This window comes from Chelonia mydas, chromosome 10 (assembly GCF_015237465.2).
Source record: "Chelonia mydas isolate rCheMyd1 chromosome 10, rCheMyd1.pri.v2, whole genome shotgun sequence".
In the NCBI taxonomy this organism is placed as follows: Eukaryota; Metazoa; Chordata; order Testudines; family Cheloniidae; genus Chelonia; species Chelonia mydas.
In genome coordinates this window covers 20,150,798-20,167,930 of record NC_051250.2, presented here as the reverse complement: position 1 = coordinate 20,167,930, position 17,133 = coordinate 20,150,798, and the positions used below count along the sequence as shown (strand labels likewise).

At 39.8% G+C, this 17,133-nt stretch overlaps 1 protein-coding gene across 5 annotated transcripts in view; it reads right to left on the bottom strand.

Annotated features, from left to right (window-relative positions):
- Positions 1 to 1,033: 1,033 nt before the first annotated feature.
- The window catches only part of TNFRSF17 (TNF receptor superfamily member 17), a 50,459-nt gene continuing 34,359 nt past the window's right edge, over positions 1,034 to 17,133 (bottom strand). For 4 of the 5 annotated variants that reach the window (XM_043523243.1, XM_043523240.1, XM_043523242.1 and 1 more), the window contains 3 exons: positions 3,921 to 4,326; positions 3,446 to 3,592; positions 1,034 to 2,694 (listed from right to left, as the gene is read on the bottom strand). In XM_043523243.1, coding sequence (XP_043379178.1) covers positions 2,426 to 2,694; positions 3,446 to 3,592; positions 3,921 to 4,038 — 534 coding nt within the window. In that variant the 5' untranslated portion in view covers positions 4,039 to 4,326 and the 3' untranslated portion in view covers positions 1,034 to 2,425. The remainder of the gene's footprint in view (positions 2,695 to 3,445; positions 3,593 to 3,920; positions 4,327 to 17,133) is intronic. The other variant, XM_043523241.1, reaches the window with a different exon arrangement.

Sequence of the window (17,133 nt, the reverse complement as noted above, 5' to 3'; positions counted from 1 at the left end):
TTGACAAAGCCCTGGCTGGGATGATTTAACTGGGAATTGGTCCTGCTTCGAGCAGGGGGTTGGACTAGATGACCTTCTGGGGTCCCTTCCAACCCTGATATTCTATGATTCTATGATCACTACAAAAGTGTTTTTTTTTCCTCCTGCTGATAATAGCTCATCTTAAGCCTCTTACAGTTTGTATGACAACTTTCACCTTCTCTGTATGTGTGTGTGTATATATATATATATATAAAAAAATCTTACTATATGTCCATTCTATGCATCCGATGAAGTGGGCTGTAGCCCAAGAAAACTTACATTCTAATAAATTTGTTAATCTCTAAGGTGCCACAAGTACTCCTGTTCTTTTTTGCAGATACAGACTAACATGGCTGCTACTCTAAAACAGCAGAGCGGGGCGTTTGGAAGCAGAGTAATAACCACTTCAGTGGGAGAGTCAGGTCCAGTTTTCTCTGCTAACTAATTACCTGGGTTAAAGAAACAGAGGCAATCAAGGAAAAGGAGAGGTGGTGCTGTCAGAAAGCAAAAGGCAAGGTCCGGATTGTACTAGCAACTCCAACTTGGGGAGAACTGGGGTATCCATGCAAACTTTTCATCATGCATTTGTTTTGTTTTTTGTAAGGTGAACAAAAACCAAACCAGATTATCAACTGTGAACCTTTTTTCACTCCTGAACATGAGCTGAACTTAATTTCTTGGAGACCAACCCCTTCTGATGGAACTAAAGTAGAAACCTACATCCACATCTCACAGTTCAGGCCTATCTAGCCTGAGCAGCATGAAACAGCACTTGAACTCCAAGCCATTCTACTCTTAGAAGCATAATCATCCAAATGTGAACATCCACAATAGATGTAGTCCTGTGGTAATTGGGAAGCTTCTGAAGTATTTCTTCTCTAATGTGCTTCATAAAGCAACTTCCCTTCATGATTCTTTGCATGTGCAGATAATTGTTTCAGACCAAAGAGCTGTATCTTCAAAATAATAATTTGAAATGAGAAATACCATATATAAATGAAAGAAGGATTGAACTAGTGAAAAATAAAATATTTAAAACTTTCAAATACAGGTGTCAAGAATCATTTAACCAAAAATAATCCCAAATTGTTGATGTTTCAAAATACACAGCACCAAGAATAACTACAAAAGTAATTGGGAAAACTAGGTAGCAAAACAAATAAGAATAAAATCTACTTTCTTTGATTAAGGGCTATATATGCATGCATAGATCCAAGGACTTGAACAGGTCCCAAGCACAAATAAAGATTAATGCAATTGTTATAATAGAAACAGTTACAGTACATCTTATTTAGATTCCCATGATGTATGACTTGGCCAAAATTTTCAGACTTGTGTAGCCAGAGTTAGGCATCTAAATCCATAATTAGACGCCTAAATATGTGGCCTGTGTGTCAGAGGTGCAGAGTGTGATGTTCAGCAAGTTTCGTAATCTTTTTCCTTTCAGTTCCTCAGTTTCCCCATCTTAAAGATGTGGGTTATTCTTGTGTTATGAGTCTTAATTCACTCATGATTGTTCCTTCACTCTGAGATCCTTGGATGGACGGTGCTCTAGTAGTACAAAGGTGATTATTGCTGAGCACCAACAGCCTTCATTGACTTCAATGGGAACTGCAAGTGCTCAGCAGCTATGAAAACCAGAACACCTATTTAGGTGCGTACGCATGCCTAACTTTAGATTGAATTTTTTGCATGTAGCTAGTTAACACTACTAGTAAATCCCTGCTAAATATTTTTTGAAAATGTTTGATCCATATAAGAAAGCCCTCCTCTACTATCAGAAACCAGATTGGCAATTAGAGGCTTTGCAATACAATCTCTTCTTCCAGTATAGCAGCTGTGAGGTATCTTAACTGGGTATAATTACATATTCTATAAATATATCCAATACTGGAGCACTTCCTTGGCAAGCATTCCCATTTTCATTGGGCCCCAAAGTCTCAGAACCTGGATCTCTGAAGTGGTAGCAAAATGATGCTACACACCTTTTTTTTTTTCCTCCCCTCCTTTTCTTTTGCACCTCTTAGTACTACATTTTGGTACAAAAACATTTTGGTACAAGATTTATTTCTGTGAAATAGTTATTAAATATACATTTGAGCTTGCTTATTGATGGCATTTATGCACATCCAACCTTTTGACTAGTAAATATAGTCTTTAATGATAGTGCAGAAAAGTTTTCCCTGAATAGAGGTTCTTATAGCTTATAAGTTCCAGTAAATAGCTCCCAAGAGAGACTAAAATTAGAAATAATATAATACCAATGAAAGTTAAATGCAAGAGCTATAAAGAAACCATATGTACTATCCTTCTCTACTGACAGCAAATAATAAGATTTATGAGTATACCTATACTGGATGAGCTGATTGAAGCATTTTTTACTACATAATAATCAATCTCCCTATCACAGCGTCATTATAGCATCTGGAATATAGCTGCAATATTCAGAAGTCTTTGTGGTAACCAGAACAGTAGCTCCTTCCTCTGTGGCTGGTAATGGGAATGAAGTATCAAAGCCAGTTTGGAGTTTCACCAAGCCACAGTCCCCGCAAGGGCATTCCTCCTCTGAATACGTCAGTGATGCTTCACTTTGGAGGGAATCTCCAATTATATCTGCATTCACACTGGTCTCAATATCAGCCTTGAGTATAACATTCAGCTCCATTGCAGACTCTGTGAAGATATGAAAAGATATTTTAGTTCATGTGGCATGCTCTCTCAGTCAGTAAAGTTCAAGTCATAGAATCTACTGAACGTGCCCCCGCTCTCAAATTTAGGATGGGCATCTACTGAATCTATTATATATTTACTATCATATATATAAATAAAATTAACAGAAGCATCTTTGCTGTAAATATCTATGGATATGAAAAGGTCAAAAATTAATTTAATTCTTTGCTGCCATAGGGAAAATATACTTTATATATGGCTTTGAGAGGCTACAGGGTTGAATCAAGTCAATTTACACTTTACAAGCTGCGAGGCTAATCTTCCATCTTTATACTCCCGCCAAGTAAAATTCCTTTTGACTTCAATGGCAGGAAGGACTGGGCCTTGATAAAGAAATTCTGTTAAGAGTTTATAGCAATTTTCCAATGCAAAATAGGATAAGCAAGTTAAAAAAATATATTGGAATTAAAAAACAAGTGTGATTCTCTAGCCAAGACCAGAGAGCTCCTAACTACTATTGGCTATAATATGATATCCTTACCCATGTTGGAAAGTACTTTTTTCCACAGTTAGTCCCATTGACTTTAGTGTGTCTATTTGTGGAATAATGTACTCTCCAACATGAGTAAAACTATCAGAATCTGGTGATGTAGGCTAGACTAAAAATTATAAATTCAAAGAACATAGTGGAAATTCACAACAATCTGAAAATATTTTACAAAGAATTGTATTTCTTGACAATCATATTTTGTACCTGTGTTTTTCAGTTCTTCCTTTGATTGTTTTGGGTGCCTCCTTTTAAACAAGACCATTAATATGAACACTGTGAATGTTAAAATCACTCCTATTCCCAAACCAATCCAAAGAATTCCATCTGATACTTTTATTTGACCTGTAGTACCTTTTAAAATAAAGGAGACATATTATGTACATTAAAAACAACAAGCAATTAATAAATACATGGCCTAATCTATAAGCCTCTCACATCTCTAAGGAATAATTTCTTTTTCTGGTGAGTGACAGCTAGATAGCTTGAAACATTTACTTTTCCTAACATAGTTCATTTGATATATAGAATACTGTGTTTAGGTCTTCAATCTTGTACAGATTTTATACTTGGTCTCGTAAACTTTAGTGTCATTCTTCATGTTTTATGTTTAGAATCAATGCAAAGTACAAAAGTGAAAATGCACAGCACAAACAAATAATGTTACAGAATTGGTACTTACTCTCATTACAATAGCTCTGACATGAAAAAGGTGGCTTACTGGAACATCGAAGGTGACAGGGTATACAAGATTGCAGCAAGCTGTCAAAATACTCATTTTTGAAGCAATGTTGAGCCATCAGGGTCAGTAATTAGTGAACTAGGAAGCCACAGAAATGGTTAAAGAGTAAGGACAAGCTAAGGAGGAAGAATGTTTCCACTTCTCACTTTGTACAAACAGTAGTAAGTGTGGCCAGCAACAGCAGCTAAATATCAAGGTTCTTCTTAAAAAGAGTATATTAAATAATAGGGATTTCACCTGAGGCCTCTCAGGGGACTCTGGCTGCTCATTTGAATAGCAACTGCAGATTCAAGTTTCTAGAAGGACCGTCCAGCTGGATGGAAGTAATTTTCAATGTAAATTCTGTCTGAAACAGAAACTGATTATTTATAGAGGGCATTTCTCAAGCAGGTGCTAAACACTACAGACTGTAGAAAAAGTCTCAGGATTCCCAAACAAGCATTTTCATTAACAGTTAGTCCCTGTCTTCAGGAGTTTGTTGTATTCTGTCTCTCAAAGTTATGGATCCATACCAATTATATCTCATTCTAGCCTGCAAACTTCTCCAGGAAGCATTGATTTAATTTTTATTCTTTTCTGTTCCATTGTAACCACCAAACAACATGCTGTATTGTTGATGAATAGAGGAGAAAAAAGAGGACTGTCTAGTGGATAGAGAAGGTGACAAAGTCACACCCGCAGAATGCATGCTTGGTGAGGCAGGTGCTGTATCTCTCCTCCTCTCAGATCCTCTGCTTCCCATTGGCTAGGCTTGGGAGGTGGGCAGGCTGATTGTTTCTCAAGTTCCCTTCTATGCCACATTTTTAAACTCCTCCTTAGCTTTTCAAGCTGCCCTGCCCTTCCTCTCCTTACTTGCAGTTTTTCGATGCTGCAGATCTGACCTATTGCTGTTTTGGAGTCAGGATGGAATTTTTCCCATTGGCCCAAACTGGCCACGGTCTGCTGTTTTTGTTTGTCTGTTTGTTTTTTCACTTTCTTTGCAGTATCATGGAGGCAAAGTAGCATTGAAAGGAACAGGACTTGAAAGTGTAATAATAGGAAGTTTATGATGACTGTTTAGCTCATTGCAAGTTGCAGCTAGTGTCCAGCATGGATAAATGCTAAAAGGGCCAATTCTCAGGTAAATGAGGCCTAGGACTTCACTGGTTGACTTTGTGTCTATTGGAGAAGTGGAAACCTGACATTGTCATGGACTGAGATCCCTCCTTGCTATCCTTGATCCCCCCCACCACAGGGGAGGGTGTGATAAATGTGGACATTTTCTGTAATGTTTTTATGAGCTCGTGACTCTCTACCTACCACGTTGGCACTGCTACACGTTGGGGGGAAAGAATTCATTTTCTTGCTAGGACATGAAAGATCCAGCTAGGTATTTGCAACATATAGTGGCTGGATTGTCTGGCCGGGAATCAACACATTTGAATGGATCAACACATAGACAAATGGAACCCCAGTGACTGAAAATTAACATCTAGTTGTAGAGGCAGCTGAACATGTGAATATAGCACAGTTGTGTCCAGAGAACTAAGATAAGATAAGGTGGCTGTGTTATGAGCTGAATGCTCAGAGACACAGGCTCTGGCCTAGGAATAAGACAATGGGAGAGACAGAGAAATGAAGCAAAGATGGTTTCTACAGCAGCTTGGTTCAAGGGAGCCCTGGCTTTAGTCTCTCTGAACTCTGTCTTAACCTTTGCTCCTCTGATAACCTAAGGACTTTCAGATTCTGTAGACCAGGTGATTAACAAATTGTTAACCTGCCTGGTGTCACTGCAAATACTTACTGAGAGCATTGTGCCCTGAAGGAGTTTGCTACAAATCTCCTGAAGGAGTCTGGTTTGGCTGGATCTGCTCCAGGGAGCCATGGAGAGAGACAAGGATTGCTGGCACGTGAAGGCCTCGTTTCAGAGTTGTGGAGCCACAGACGTTTCCCTGTGGAACTGTGTGGACACTTGGGGTCTGGCACACTAAAGGGGGTCACTCCCAAGGGACTGGTTACAGGTCTGGTGTATGCCCTAGTGCTGTGAATGCAAGTCAGAGGGCAAGAGGATTCAGAAGTGAGGTGAGTTTTGGGGTTTGGCGAAGGGGGGTCTACCCCAAGTTATTGATTAAATAGTAAAGCCTTGTAACCCCACACTAGACACAGTTAAATGGTTGGCGTGTGAAACTGTACGGGGTGTATAGAACACTTCCTGGTGTCAAATTAATAAAATTGTGGTCTGCCACTTAATTCAATCCCTGTGTCTTATCATTAATTCACCTGCATATACTGATACTCAATTCTCTTCTTGGGAACTAATGGCAATTATTATGATTTGGCTATAATATTCCCTTTTTTAAATACTTATAATAATTCATTATTGCAGCTACAAACTGTGATAAAAGTTTCTGTGTATACAGAATACATTCATACTGAAGGATAGATGGGAACCTGCATACTCTCCTGCCCGCTTTCCACATATCCCACCATACCAGTGCTTGGGCAGCATCATTTAGCTTTTCATTTTAATAAGTCATCATAAAAATGTTTTGTAATTCTTTACATGAATGGTTCACAAATGCAAGCCTTAAGAGAATCCAGCAGCAGGTCATTCTCCCTAATAATCCTGAAACTAAAGCATGTCCAGCAGCCTCCATAGCACACAATTAAATATTCCCGTCTTCCCTAGTGGGAGCAAAGGTGAATGCTCACCTCAAACATAAGGAAGCAATGATCTGGCCTGGGTCACTTTTATCCCTGAGTCACTAATTCTGTCAAATACACAAGATATGAAGTGTTCCTGGTTGTATGTGAAGGGCCTTAATTCACTGGGGATAAGCCCATGGTTCTCAATAATGACCATGAGCTTTCAAAGAGACAAGGTGGGTGAAGTAATATATTTTATTGAACCAACTTCTGTTGCTGAGACAGACAAAATTTTTTGAGCTTACACAGAGTTCTTCAGGTCTGGGAAACTAACTCAGAGTGGTTTCCCAGACTCAAAGAATACCTCTGTGTAAGTTCAAAAGCTTGTCACTGTCACAAATAGAAGTTGACCCAATAAAAGGTATCACCTCACCCACTTTGTCTCTCTAATATCCTGGTACCAGCACAACTACAACAACACTGCATACATGAGATTTCAGGTCAGTCCAGAAAATCCAATGTCCACGTGGACACTGGAGTCACTCAAGGCAATAGACCTGGATGTATTTGAGCAAAATACTTGTACCCCCAACCTATTCCAAATATGCAGACACACCTTTAAAAGTGGCCACTGATTCTGAGTGCTTCTGATTGTGGAGTTATCTAGGGCACCCAATAATTAAAGTTCCCAAAATCTGTTTTTAAAATGTTGGCCTGAAATTATCTTGACGTTTACTCTAGATAAACAACCTAGAACAAAACTGTAATTGAAATAAGGAATCCCCTGCAGCTGAGACTGGTTACAAATGGGTACCTTTCTCACCCTGACCCACCCTGTATCCATCTAGATCAGTGGTTTTCAACCAGGGGCATGCATACCTCTGGGGGTATGCAAAGGTCGTCCAAGGGGAACATCAGCTCATCTAGATATTTGCCCAGTTTTACAACAGGCTACATAAAAAGCACCAGCTAAGTCAGTACAAACTAAAATTTCATACAGACAATGACTTGTTTATACTGCTCTATATACTATATTATATGGAAGTATAACATGTGTATACACACTGTATTAGACATGCATTTTATATCATTTACTAATGGATGCAAGCACATTAATGAGGTTGAAGTTGTCATAGAGATTCAGAATGTTAGTGTCACAGCCTTGCATGGATAATTTTAGATCATTCAGATTGCTAAATATATCTGTGAAGTAGGCAAGTTGAGCTAACCACACAGTATTGTCAAACACAGAGGCAAGAGGGGATGAATGATCGGAAAGAAACCCGCGAACATAAGCAATCAGCTGAGCTTCTCCACTAATATAGAGGTGGACTCATCAAGCAGAAAGGCAAATCTTTTTGCCTTTTTATGTTTCTCTACAAGTGGAGAGACAATATCCTAAGGTATATTTTCAATTCTACAACACACAGTGTCATTTGATAAGGGTACTTTCTTGAGAGTATCAGCTGCATTTTTAATCAAGCATGTTTTCTGCAAGCACCATAGCGGCAGGCAGAATAATATCTTCTGAAATTGTGTACAGCTTCTTTGATTTTGCTACAAGAAGAGAGACAGCATATGAAGCTTCAAGTGGTTTTGTAGAAATACTTAGCAGCTTAAAATGAAAAAAGCTTCAAGTCTGGAACTCAGAAAACTTTCTTTGAAAAAATTCTTCTGTCTTACCTGCATGCACAGGGTGTTTTGTCTTCAAAGGTCATTGCAAATGCACTGGTTTCATACTGTTATTTGATAGAGTTTCTCCGCAAAGGAACACAAAGCTTGAGGTCACTATATACAGAGATGTGAATCCAAAGCAATATATTGCTTGCTGAACTGATTATATTTTTTTTCAGTCATTTTCAATTTCTTACCATTTTCACTGTCCCCACTATTGCCATTTCTAGCTCCTTGTTTTAAAAATCTATCCATTTTCACATCGCAACTGCATACACACCATGACAACTTCAACCTCATTAACATGCTTGTATGCATCTTTTTAACACAGGGGTCAGCAACCTTTCAGAAGTGGTGTGCCGAGTCTTCATTTATTCACTCTAATTTAAGGTTTCGCGTGCCAGTAATACATTTTAACGTTTTTAGAAGGTCTCTGTCTATAAGTCTTCAATATATAACTAAACTATTGTTGTATGTAAAGTAAATAAGGTTTTTAAAATGTATAAGAAGCTTCATTTAAAATTAAATTAAAATGCAGAGCACCCCGGACTGGTGACTAGGACCGGGCAGTGTGAGTGCCACTGAAAATCAGCTCGCATTCTGCCTTTGGCACGCATGCCAGAGGTTGCCTACCCCTGTCTTAACATATGCACAATGTGCCTCAAGTGGCACATGACAAGGATTCATCACCAAATTTGGTCTGCTGGGCCAGGTACTGACAGGGAGCGCAATATGAATACTGATCCATGCATTAGTAAATGACATAAAATGCATGATTAATACAGTGCGTATATGCACATTACATTAACGTATAATATAGTATATAAAGCAGTATAAACAAGTCATTGTCTGTATGAAATTTTAGTTTGTACTGACTTCGTTAGTGCTTTTTATGGCTTTTTACGTAGCCTGTTGTAAAAGTAGGCAAATATCTAGATGACCTCTGCGTACCCCTGGTTGAGAACCGCTGCTATAAAACATAGCTACATGCTTGACCCAATTTTCCTTAAATTGCATATTCTAACATTACTGCATGCATGCTGTGGAGAAGATAAAGTCTCAGAGAGATTTCATTATGAAGTTATTGTTATCCCTTTGGACCCAAGCACTTAATCAATATTCATGTCTTGCATTTTCTCTTAGCTTGGCTAAGGATTTTGCAACACTAAAATTTCCATCATTTTTAAAATCATTACAATCTCAGAACCTCCTTCATTATAGCTTGTAAACCAGCTAATACCTATATCAGGTTTTTCCCATCTTCTATACAGTATTTCATCTTTAAGATCCAAATTTTCCCACTCTGACCAAAAACCTTTTACTGTGCAATTGTGAAGGGAATTAAAAATTTTATTAAAGCTAATGTTTAAAATCAAGTTTACACAAGTTAAGAAGGAAGGTACTGTACATCTGGGGTCAGGCTTGAGTTATGAGAGATTACAAGTATCAGTTACAAGGTTCACAATGTACATACATAGTACATAACCAGCATAGACCCAGATTGGGGTGCGGGAGTTTTTAAAGCGTCAGTGAATAAGTGATCTCGGATATGCCATCCATAGAATGTATTTAGAGTCCAAGTCAGTATCATGTACCTAGTGAATAGGTACATGGGTGGAGTGCGTCCCTTGGTTTGTCAGGGGAGGAAGTAGGTTATTTCCCTGACCGGTGGTCTCGTTTACTTGTCCTGGTACTGACAGTGTCCTGTGATATGCTCCGTGTAGATGTCATTCTAAGGTAGCTGCCTTTGGCAACTGATTTTCCAATCACACACTATGCAAAGATAAGACTCCTCTCTTTCGGAAGCTTTTAGCTGCTCTGGAGTCCATTTCTGCACTGCCACCCCTTACCTACTGTTCCAGTGGATAAACCAGGACTATTTGCACATCTACAAATTATGGGAAGAGAAGAGACAGCCATCTCTTTCTGAGCATGCTCATTTTCCTCAACAACCAAATAATTTCTCTCCTTCTTAAGGCAGTGTTTGCAATTAGCTTCCCAAGAAGGCCATCTGGACGAGACATCAGCCTTAGTGTGCTTGTGCCCAGACTTCTATGTGACTGTGAAATCACAACCTAGAATTCTTCCAACCACCTGGCAAGTTGCCCTGAATCTAAAGAGACATCGAAGGGATGCATGGTATGTCCTGACCACAATCTTCTTCTAATGCAAATAATGGTGAACATTTTCTATAGAGCTAACCACTGACAGAAGTTCCTTTCAGGTAGTGCAATAATTTCTCTCCAGAGAATTTATACTCTTACTGTAATAAGTCCCCAGCCTTTCAAGTCTTTTGCTTTCTAATACTTATGTCAATACTGCCCCCAAATAGTAAGCACTAGCATCTGTATAATATGAAAGGAGTTTAGGCTAAGACAGGAGCCACCATAAGAACTTCTTTCAATTTTGAAAATGCTAAATCACACACTGTTGACCACTGAAGTAGTTTCCCTTTCTCACCCAACCTACACAATGGTTTTGTAATACTGGCTTCTATAATAGGATAAGAGTCCTAAAAAACTCTGCACATGTGTGAATGTCTAAGGCGTTGGCCAGTTCCACACAGCCTCAATTTTCTTTTTGTCAGTGGAAACTGCCTCCTCACTATGTGCCGAAGGTAAATTCCTTGTTTTGAAACTACTGACATTTCCTTAGGTTCAGTTTGAGATTAGGAGCCTTAAGCTTATCACAGACCATTTATAAATTTATCAGTTCTTGTTCGAAGGTTAGCATGCACCACCATATCACTAAGTAAACAAACAGGACTAGAGAGGCATGCCCTGCAATACCCTCTTAAAAAACTCTCAAACATGGCCTGGCAATGCATAAGCTAAAAGCCATCACTTAAAATTGCCACAGGCCTTGTCCTGCTGTGAAAAGCAGACTTTTTCCTGTCCTTTGGATCCACTCCCACTCACCAATACACATCTTTACAATCCAGTATGGAAAACCAGACTGAACGTGCAACAGCATCCAGGGTATCATATATTTGTGGTAATAGATAAGAATTCATTTAATTTTCTATAGTCCAACTGTAATAGTATGCTACATTGCATTATAAGGTTCTGCCAGTAGGTGGGGTTATGTGCTCCATAACTTAACTGAGCATACAAGATACCTGACAGCACATTAAAGGTGTCTCTCTCTGGGGTAGAAGTTCTGTAACCAGTCTATATCTGGTACATCACATACACAATCTGGTGCTGCCATCTTTTTTCTTAACCAGAACTATGGGTTAGGCCCAAGGACAGGTTGAAGGGTTAATTATCCCTTCTTGATACATTTTTTCAATGGCTTGTAAGCCTGTTTCCTCTTTGCTTCTAGTAAACGGTGAGATGGCTGTTTAATGGGCCCGTTTTCCCCTAGATCCATCTTGTGCTGGACCGGTGCTGTATACAACCTATATTGTGCTGGACCAGTGCTGTACAACTATTTCTGATTCTAAACCAGAAAGTCTTGTAGACCATTCTGCTTCTCATTTATGTACAGCACTAGGCTAGAACAAGTCCTATAGAAACTCTGAGCACTCACTATTTCCCCCTTCTGCCTTGTATTTTTCTTCTTTTCCAACATTTACTAGACCCATTCATTCACAGTCGTTTCCCTTTTTTACTGTTTGCAGAAACATTCAGCAAATGGACAGGAATCTGTTCCTGTTTCAAATCAACAAGAACTTTGGCAGCTAAGGTTCCCACAAGAACCTAGATCTTAAAGTAGATCTTGATCACCCCCCATCTTTCCTGTGCTGTAAAACTACCACAGCACGTAGCTGTTATGATTAGGGCCCTGAGAAAAACTGTAGAATTTTTTTTAGAAAATTAACGACAGTGGCACTGGTAAAGTCGCGCTTTTCACAGGCTATGCACGGAATGCAGTCAGCAAAAGGTCACTGCTGCATTCCTTTGCATAAAACTGGCCTCTGAGTCCCCCTCTCCCTGCAAACTATTACAATTACTCTGGTGACTGCAGACTTTTTCCTCCCTCTTTTCCTTTCTCCTATCCAGTGCCCACCTGCCCGTCAAGCTGGCTCAGCTGCTGAGGACTCGGCAGCCAGTTTTAAGGGAGGCTGCTTGGAACATGAGCAGCTGCAGCCACATCATGGATGTGGAAGCATGCCCGGCCTTCGAGTCCCCTTGTAACTACCATGCCCACAGTCTCTTTTAGGAAGTTTTATTGTCCAAACTCAAACAAAAACAACAAAAACAGTTCCTCCAACCACCGTGGGTGACAGTTCCTGTGGAATTTTCCCCTATTCCTTTCTAGTGTCCACTGCCTCCCTTCCCAGGCCACTCTGGCTGTCGTGCTGATACTCCTTCAGAGTTTTCTTTTCAGGTTCCCACTGCCTCCTCTCCTGGGAGACTCTGGCAGTCCTAGCTCTCCACGGCTCCCTATTCCAAGGAGCAGACAATGAGAGACCCATGTCTACTCTCTCTACCCCAGCTCTCAACCTGACTCTACTCGGGCTCTCCCTCACCCGGTCTCTCTTCTTCTCTAGGCCTAGATGCCCTCTTTCAAAGCTTCTTTGGATCAGCTGATGAGGCACAGGTGCATTGGCCCTCCTCCCTTCTGAAGGGCCAGTGTCACCCTGTGACACCTGCCCTCCTCCCCCACCAAATTGCTACAATTTTTTCTAACAGTGGGGAGGCATAAGCAGGTATCTACATGTGCCAGTCTCATGCTCAGTGAGCACAGAAGCATCATGTAGGAGCAGCAGTTTGGGGAAGAGTTGGCAGCCACTCTGCACTTCCAGATCCTTGCTGAGGCCACAGCTGTTTGTATTCCAAGCAGCAGCAGCAGCACTGCCTCACATAAAACCAGCTGCTGAGTCTACAGAAAGTAAGCCAGCTTTGCGTTCAGGCAGGCAGGCACCACGCGGGAGAAACCACAAAGAAAAAAGTCTGCAGCCTCTGGAGTAAATCACAGCGGTTCGGGGCCATCACTTTGAACTCCTGCTTTGGCATGATGTGCCATGTGCCATGAGCTCCATTAAGCACAAGACCAGCATGCAGGGATGCCTGCTTCTGCCTCCTCCATTGGAACAATAAATTGTATTGGGCAAATTTTTGCAATTTTCGCACAGTCTGTGACACTGATTTTCTCAGGGCCCCTGGAGGGAGGACAAACTTGTTCACTGCAAACCAACTGCCTACAAATCATTTGCTTCACCTGGGCCACATCTTTAAAGGTAATTCCCACACTGAATTTGTAGGACACCTTTCCTGGCATTTATTACACAGTTATTAGGCATAATTAAATCCATAATGAAATTAGCTCATCTACAATCTCAGCTACACAGATTTGTTCAAATTCTAGAGATTCAATTTTTAAGCCCAATTTTCTCAATTTCGAATGGGTACATGTTCCCCAGTCATTGACTCCATTTGAGATCAATTAGGGAGTTCAGTTTTGGACCTCTTGTTCCTTAGCATGGTTAGCATGTCTGGTCTAATAGCTGTTAAGTCTGAGTCAGAGTCCATTATTCCTGTGCATTTCACAGATTCTGTTATACTTTCAATAGCTAAATTCCCATTATTGTTTTATAACCACCAAAACCCAAACAAAAACTGTCAACACAATCATTGTACCTCCAAGCTTGGACCCTTCATGTTGATGGCCCCCTCTTTCTCAACTTCAGTAAGGTTTCATCCAATCTCCAGCATTATATTATTAATTTTTTTTTAAATAAATACTGTTATCTATAAGAGTGGACTTCAGTGTTTTATCCCTTAGTCTGTTTTATCTTGAAAAACTTGTTGGTCTGAGCAATTTAAAAAAAAATTAAAATGACAAGATGACAAGGTTACTGGCCCCACATTACTGTGAGTTGATCCAAATAGCTCCATTATCTCCTTTGGGGCTCATCTACAAAATGATTAGGGGACTGGAACACACGATTTATGAGGAGAGGCTGAGGGAACTGGGATTGTTTAGTCTGCAGAAGAGAAGAATGAGGTGGGATTTGATAGCTGCTTTCAGCTACCTGAAAGGGGGTTCCAAAGAGGATGGATCTAGACTGTTCTCAGTGGCAGCAGATGACAGATCGAGGAGTAATGGTCTCAAGTTGCAGAGGGGGAGGTCTAGGTTGGATATTAGGAAACACCATTTCACTAGGAGGGTGGTGAAACACTGGAATGCGTTACTTAGGGAGGTGGTGGAATCTCCTTCCTTAGAAGTTTTTAAGGTCAGGCTTGACAAAGCCCTGGCTGGGATGATTTAGTTGGGGATTGGTCCTGCTTTGAGCAGGGGGTTGGACTAGATGACCTCCTGAGGTCTCTTCCAACCTTGATATTATATGATTCTATACACTAAAACTATTTATTAAATCAGAGAACACAATTACAACACAGTTGTCCTTGAATCTGGTACAACACAGATAAACTGTAAAAAGTTGGATGCTGCCTAACCATAGCTCAGAACTAAGTCTAAAGATTTACCCTGGTTACAGGGACGCATGTAGGTCCAATCTACACTGCAGCATTTAACAGTGTTGTACCTGTATCTCCTGACTTGTTAATAATTATACTGCAGATGGTGTCTTATCTGAAGTCCAAACCCTGAGGTCCTAACTCAGTTTTCACTCAGGCAAACTCCCATTGTCTGAATAGAAGTTCTGTATGAGTAAGGAGTGAAGGAACAGACCTATAATCTAGAGCCATTTCTTTTCTATGTTTAGTAACTGCCAACTTTATTCAATTCCTGCTGTTCTGTGTAAGCTGTAGATCAACAGAAAATTCATTTTACTTATAAGGTTGTTTTAAATCTCTGTAAGTAGATGCTCTTTCAATCCTACAATGACTCCTACCATAATATCTTCAAACTCCCATGTTCTATTACAAAATTATGAATATATCAGTAATCTACACACATTCCAATGCAATTTGAAAAAAGTAATGTGGTAATGCAGTTTTAACATTTATTTGATTTTCTGATTAAAAGGCTTCTAGAAATTGATAACAGCAAATACCTGTTGTGAATAAAATGAATCCCTTCTTACAAAATTTGTAAGAGCATATTCATAATGCAAATGGTACCATTTCAATACAAAGTTAAATTTACTAATTTGTAGTTTCTTGATCTATTTTTTAAATAAAGCTTATAACTCTAAAACAGTTTATTGCCAGACTAATTTTCCATTTTAAAGCTTTAATTAATCAAAAAAGGACATTCAGACAGTGTATATTCTAGTATTTGAAATTACTACCACCAGTTTTCACCTCCAACTACTTAACAATAGTTAAGAGAAATGATACTGTATGGTGCAGGGGCAGCTTTTAAGTTTAATATGTATAAGAAAAGAATTACCTGCACTTATTAAGATTCTTTGGTTCCTTTCATGGCTAAACCAAGACCTCCTGTGAGAAGGGCCGTGGAAAGGCAAAATTTAGATGGAAAACTCAGTAACCTTGAGGTTATGGAGTTTCTGCAGCATTGTCCTGCCAGGGTCAGGATACAGATAGATTCCTGATAGATTCCTAGTCCTGTAGGAATCAGTTCTGGGTCTGGTTCTTTTCAATATCTTCATCAGTGATTTAGATAATGGCATAGAGAGTACACGTATAAAGTTTGCGGACGATACCAAGCTGGGAGGGGTTGCAAATGCTTGGAGGATCGGATTAAAATTCACAATGATCCAGACAAACTGGAGAAATGGTCTGAAGTAAATAGAATGAAATTCAATAAGGACAAATGCAAAGTACTCCACTTAGAAAGGAACAATCAGTTGCGCGCATACAAAACAGGAAATGACTGCTTAGGAAGGAGTACTACAGAAAGAGATCTGGGGTCATAGTGGATCACAAGCTAACTATGGGTCAACAGTGTAACACTTACAAAAAAAAGCAAACATCATTCTGGAATGTGTTAGCAGGAGTGTTGTAAGCAAGACACAAGAGGCAATTCTTCCACTTTACTACATGCTAATGGAGTATTGTGTCCAGTTCTGGGCGCCACATTTCTGGAAAGATGTGGGCAAATTGGAGATAGTCCAGAGGAGAGCAACTAAAATGATTAAAGGTCTAGAAAACATGATCTATGTGGGAAGATTGAAAAAATTGGGTTTGTTTAGTCTGCAGAAGAGAAGACTGAGAGGGGACATAACAGTTTTCAAGTACATAAAAGGCTGTTATAAAGAGGAGGGAGAAAAATTGTTCTCCTTAACCTCTGAGGCTAGGAAAAGAAGCAATAGGCTTAAATTGTAGCAAGGGTGGTTTAGGTTGGACACTAGGAAAAACTTCCTGTCAGGACAGTTAAGCAGTGGAATAATATGTCTAGGAAGGTTGTGGAATCTCCGTCACTGGAGATTTTTAAAAGCAGGTAAGATAAACACCTATCAGGGATGGTCCAGACACTACTTAGTTCTACCATGAGTGCAGGGGTCTAGACTAGAGGACCTCTTGAGATCCCGTTAAGTCCTACGATTCTATGATTTTACAAAAAGAAAAGGAGTACTTGTGGCACCTTAGAGACTAACAAATTTATTTGAGCATAAGCTTTCGTGAGCTACAGCTCACTTCATTGGATGCATTTTACAGTGTTTGTTTAGGAGATGGGAGATCGATGTCATAATGGCCTTTGGAGAAACATAGACTGTTCCCAGAAATCCCATGGAATCCTGATGAAGCAAATCTGTGCACCTGCAGGTTGGGGATGGCAAAGGATCTGCCAGTATACCCACAGAGTTGAAAGTTCAGATGTCCTGCTGGCCTTCTCAGTACAGGACATCATGCCACTTGAGCTGCCAAAGTTCTGGATCAGTGGATGGCAGGGTGGGCTGAGGGCTTCACACTAGATAATGCTAACGAAATCCCTTTGACATTAGTGGGAGTTCAGAACATCATCATTACTGACTCTTTCA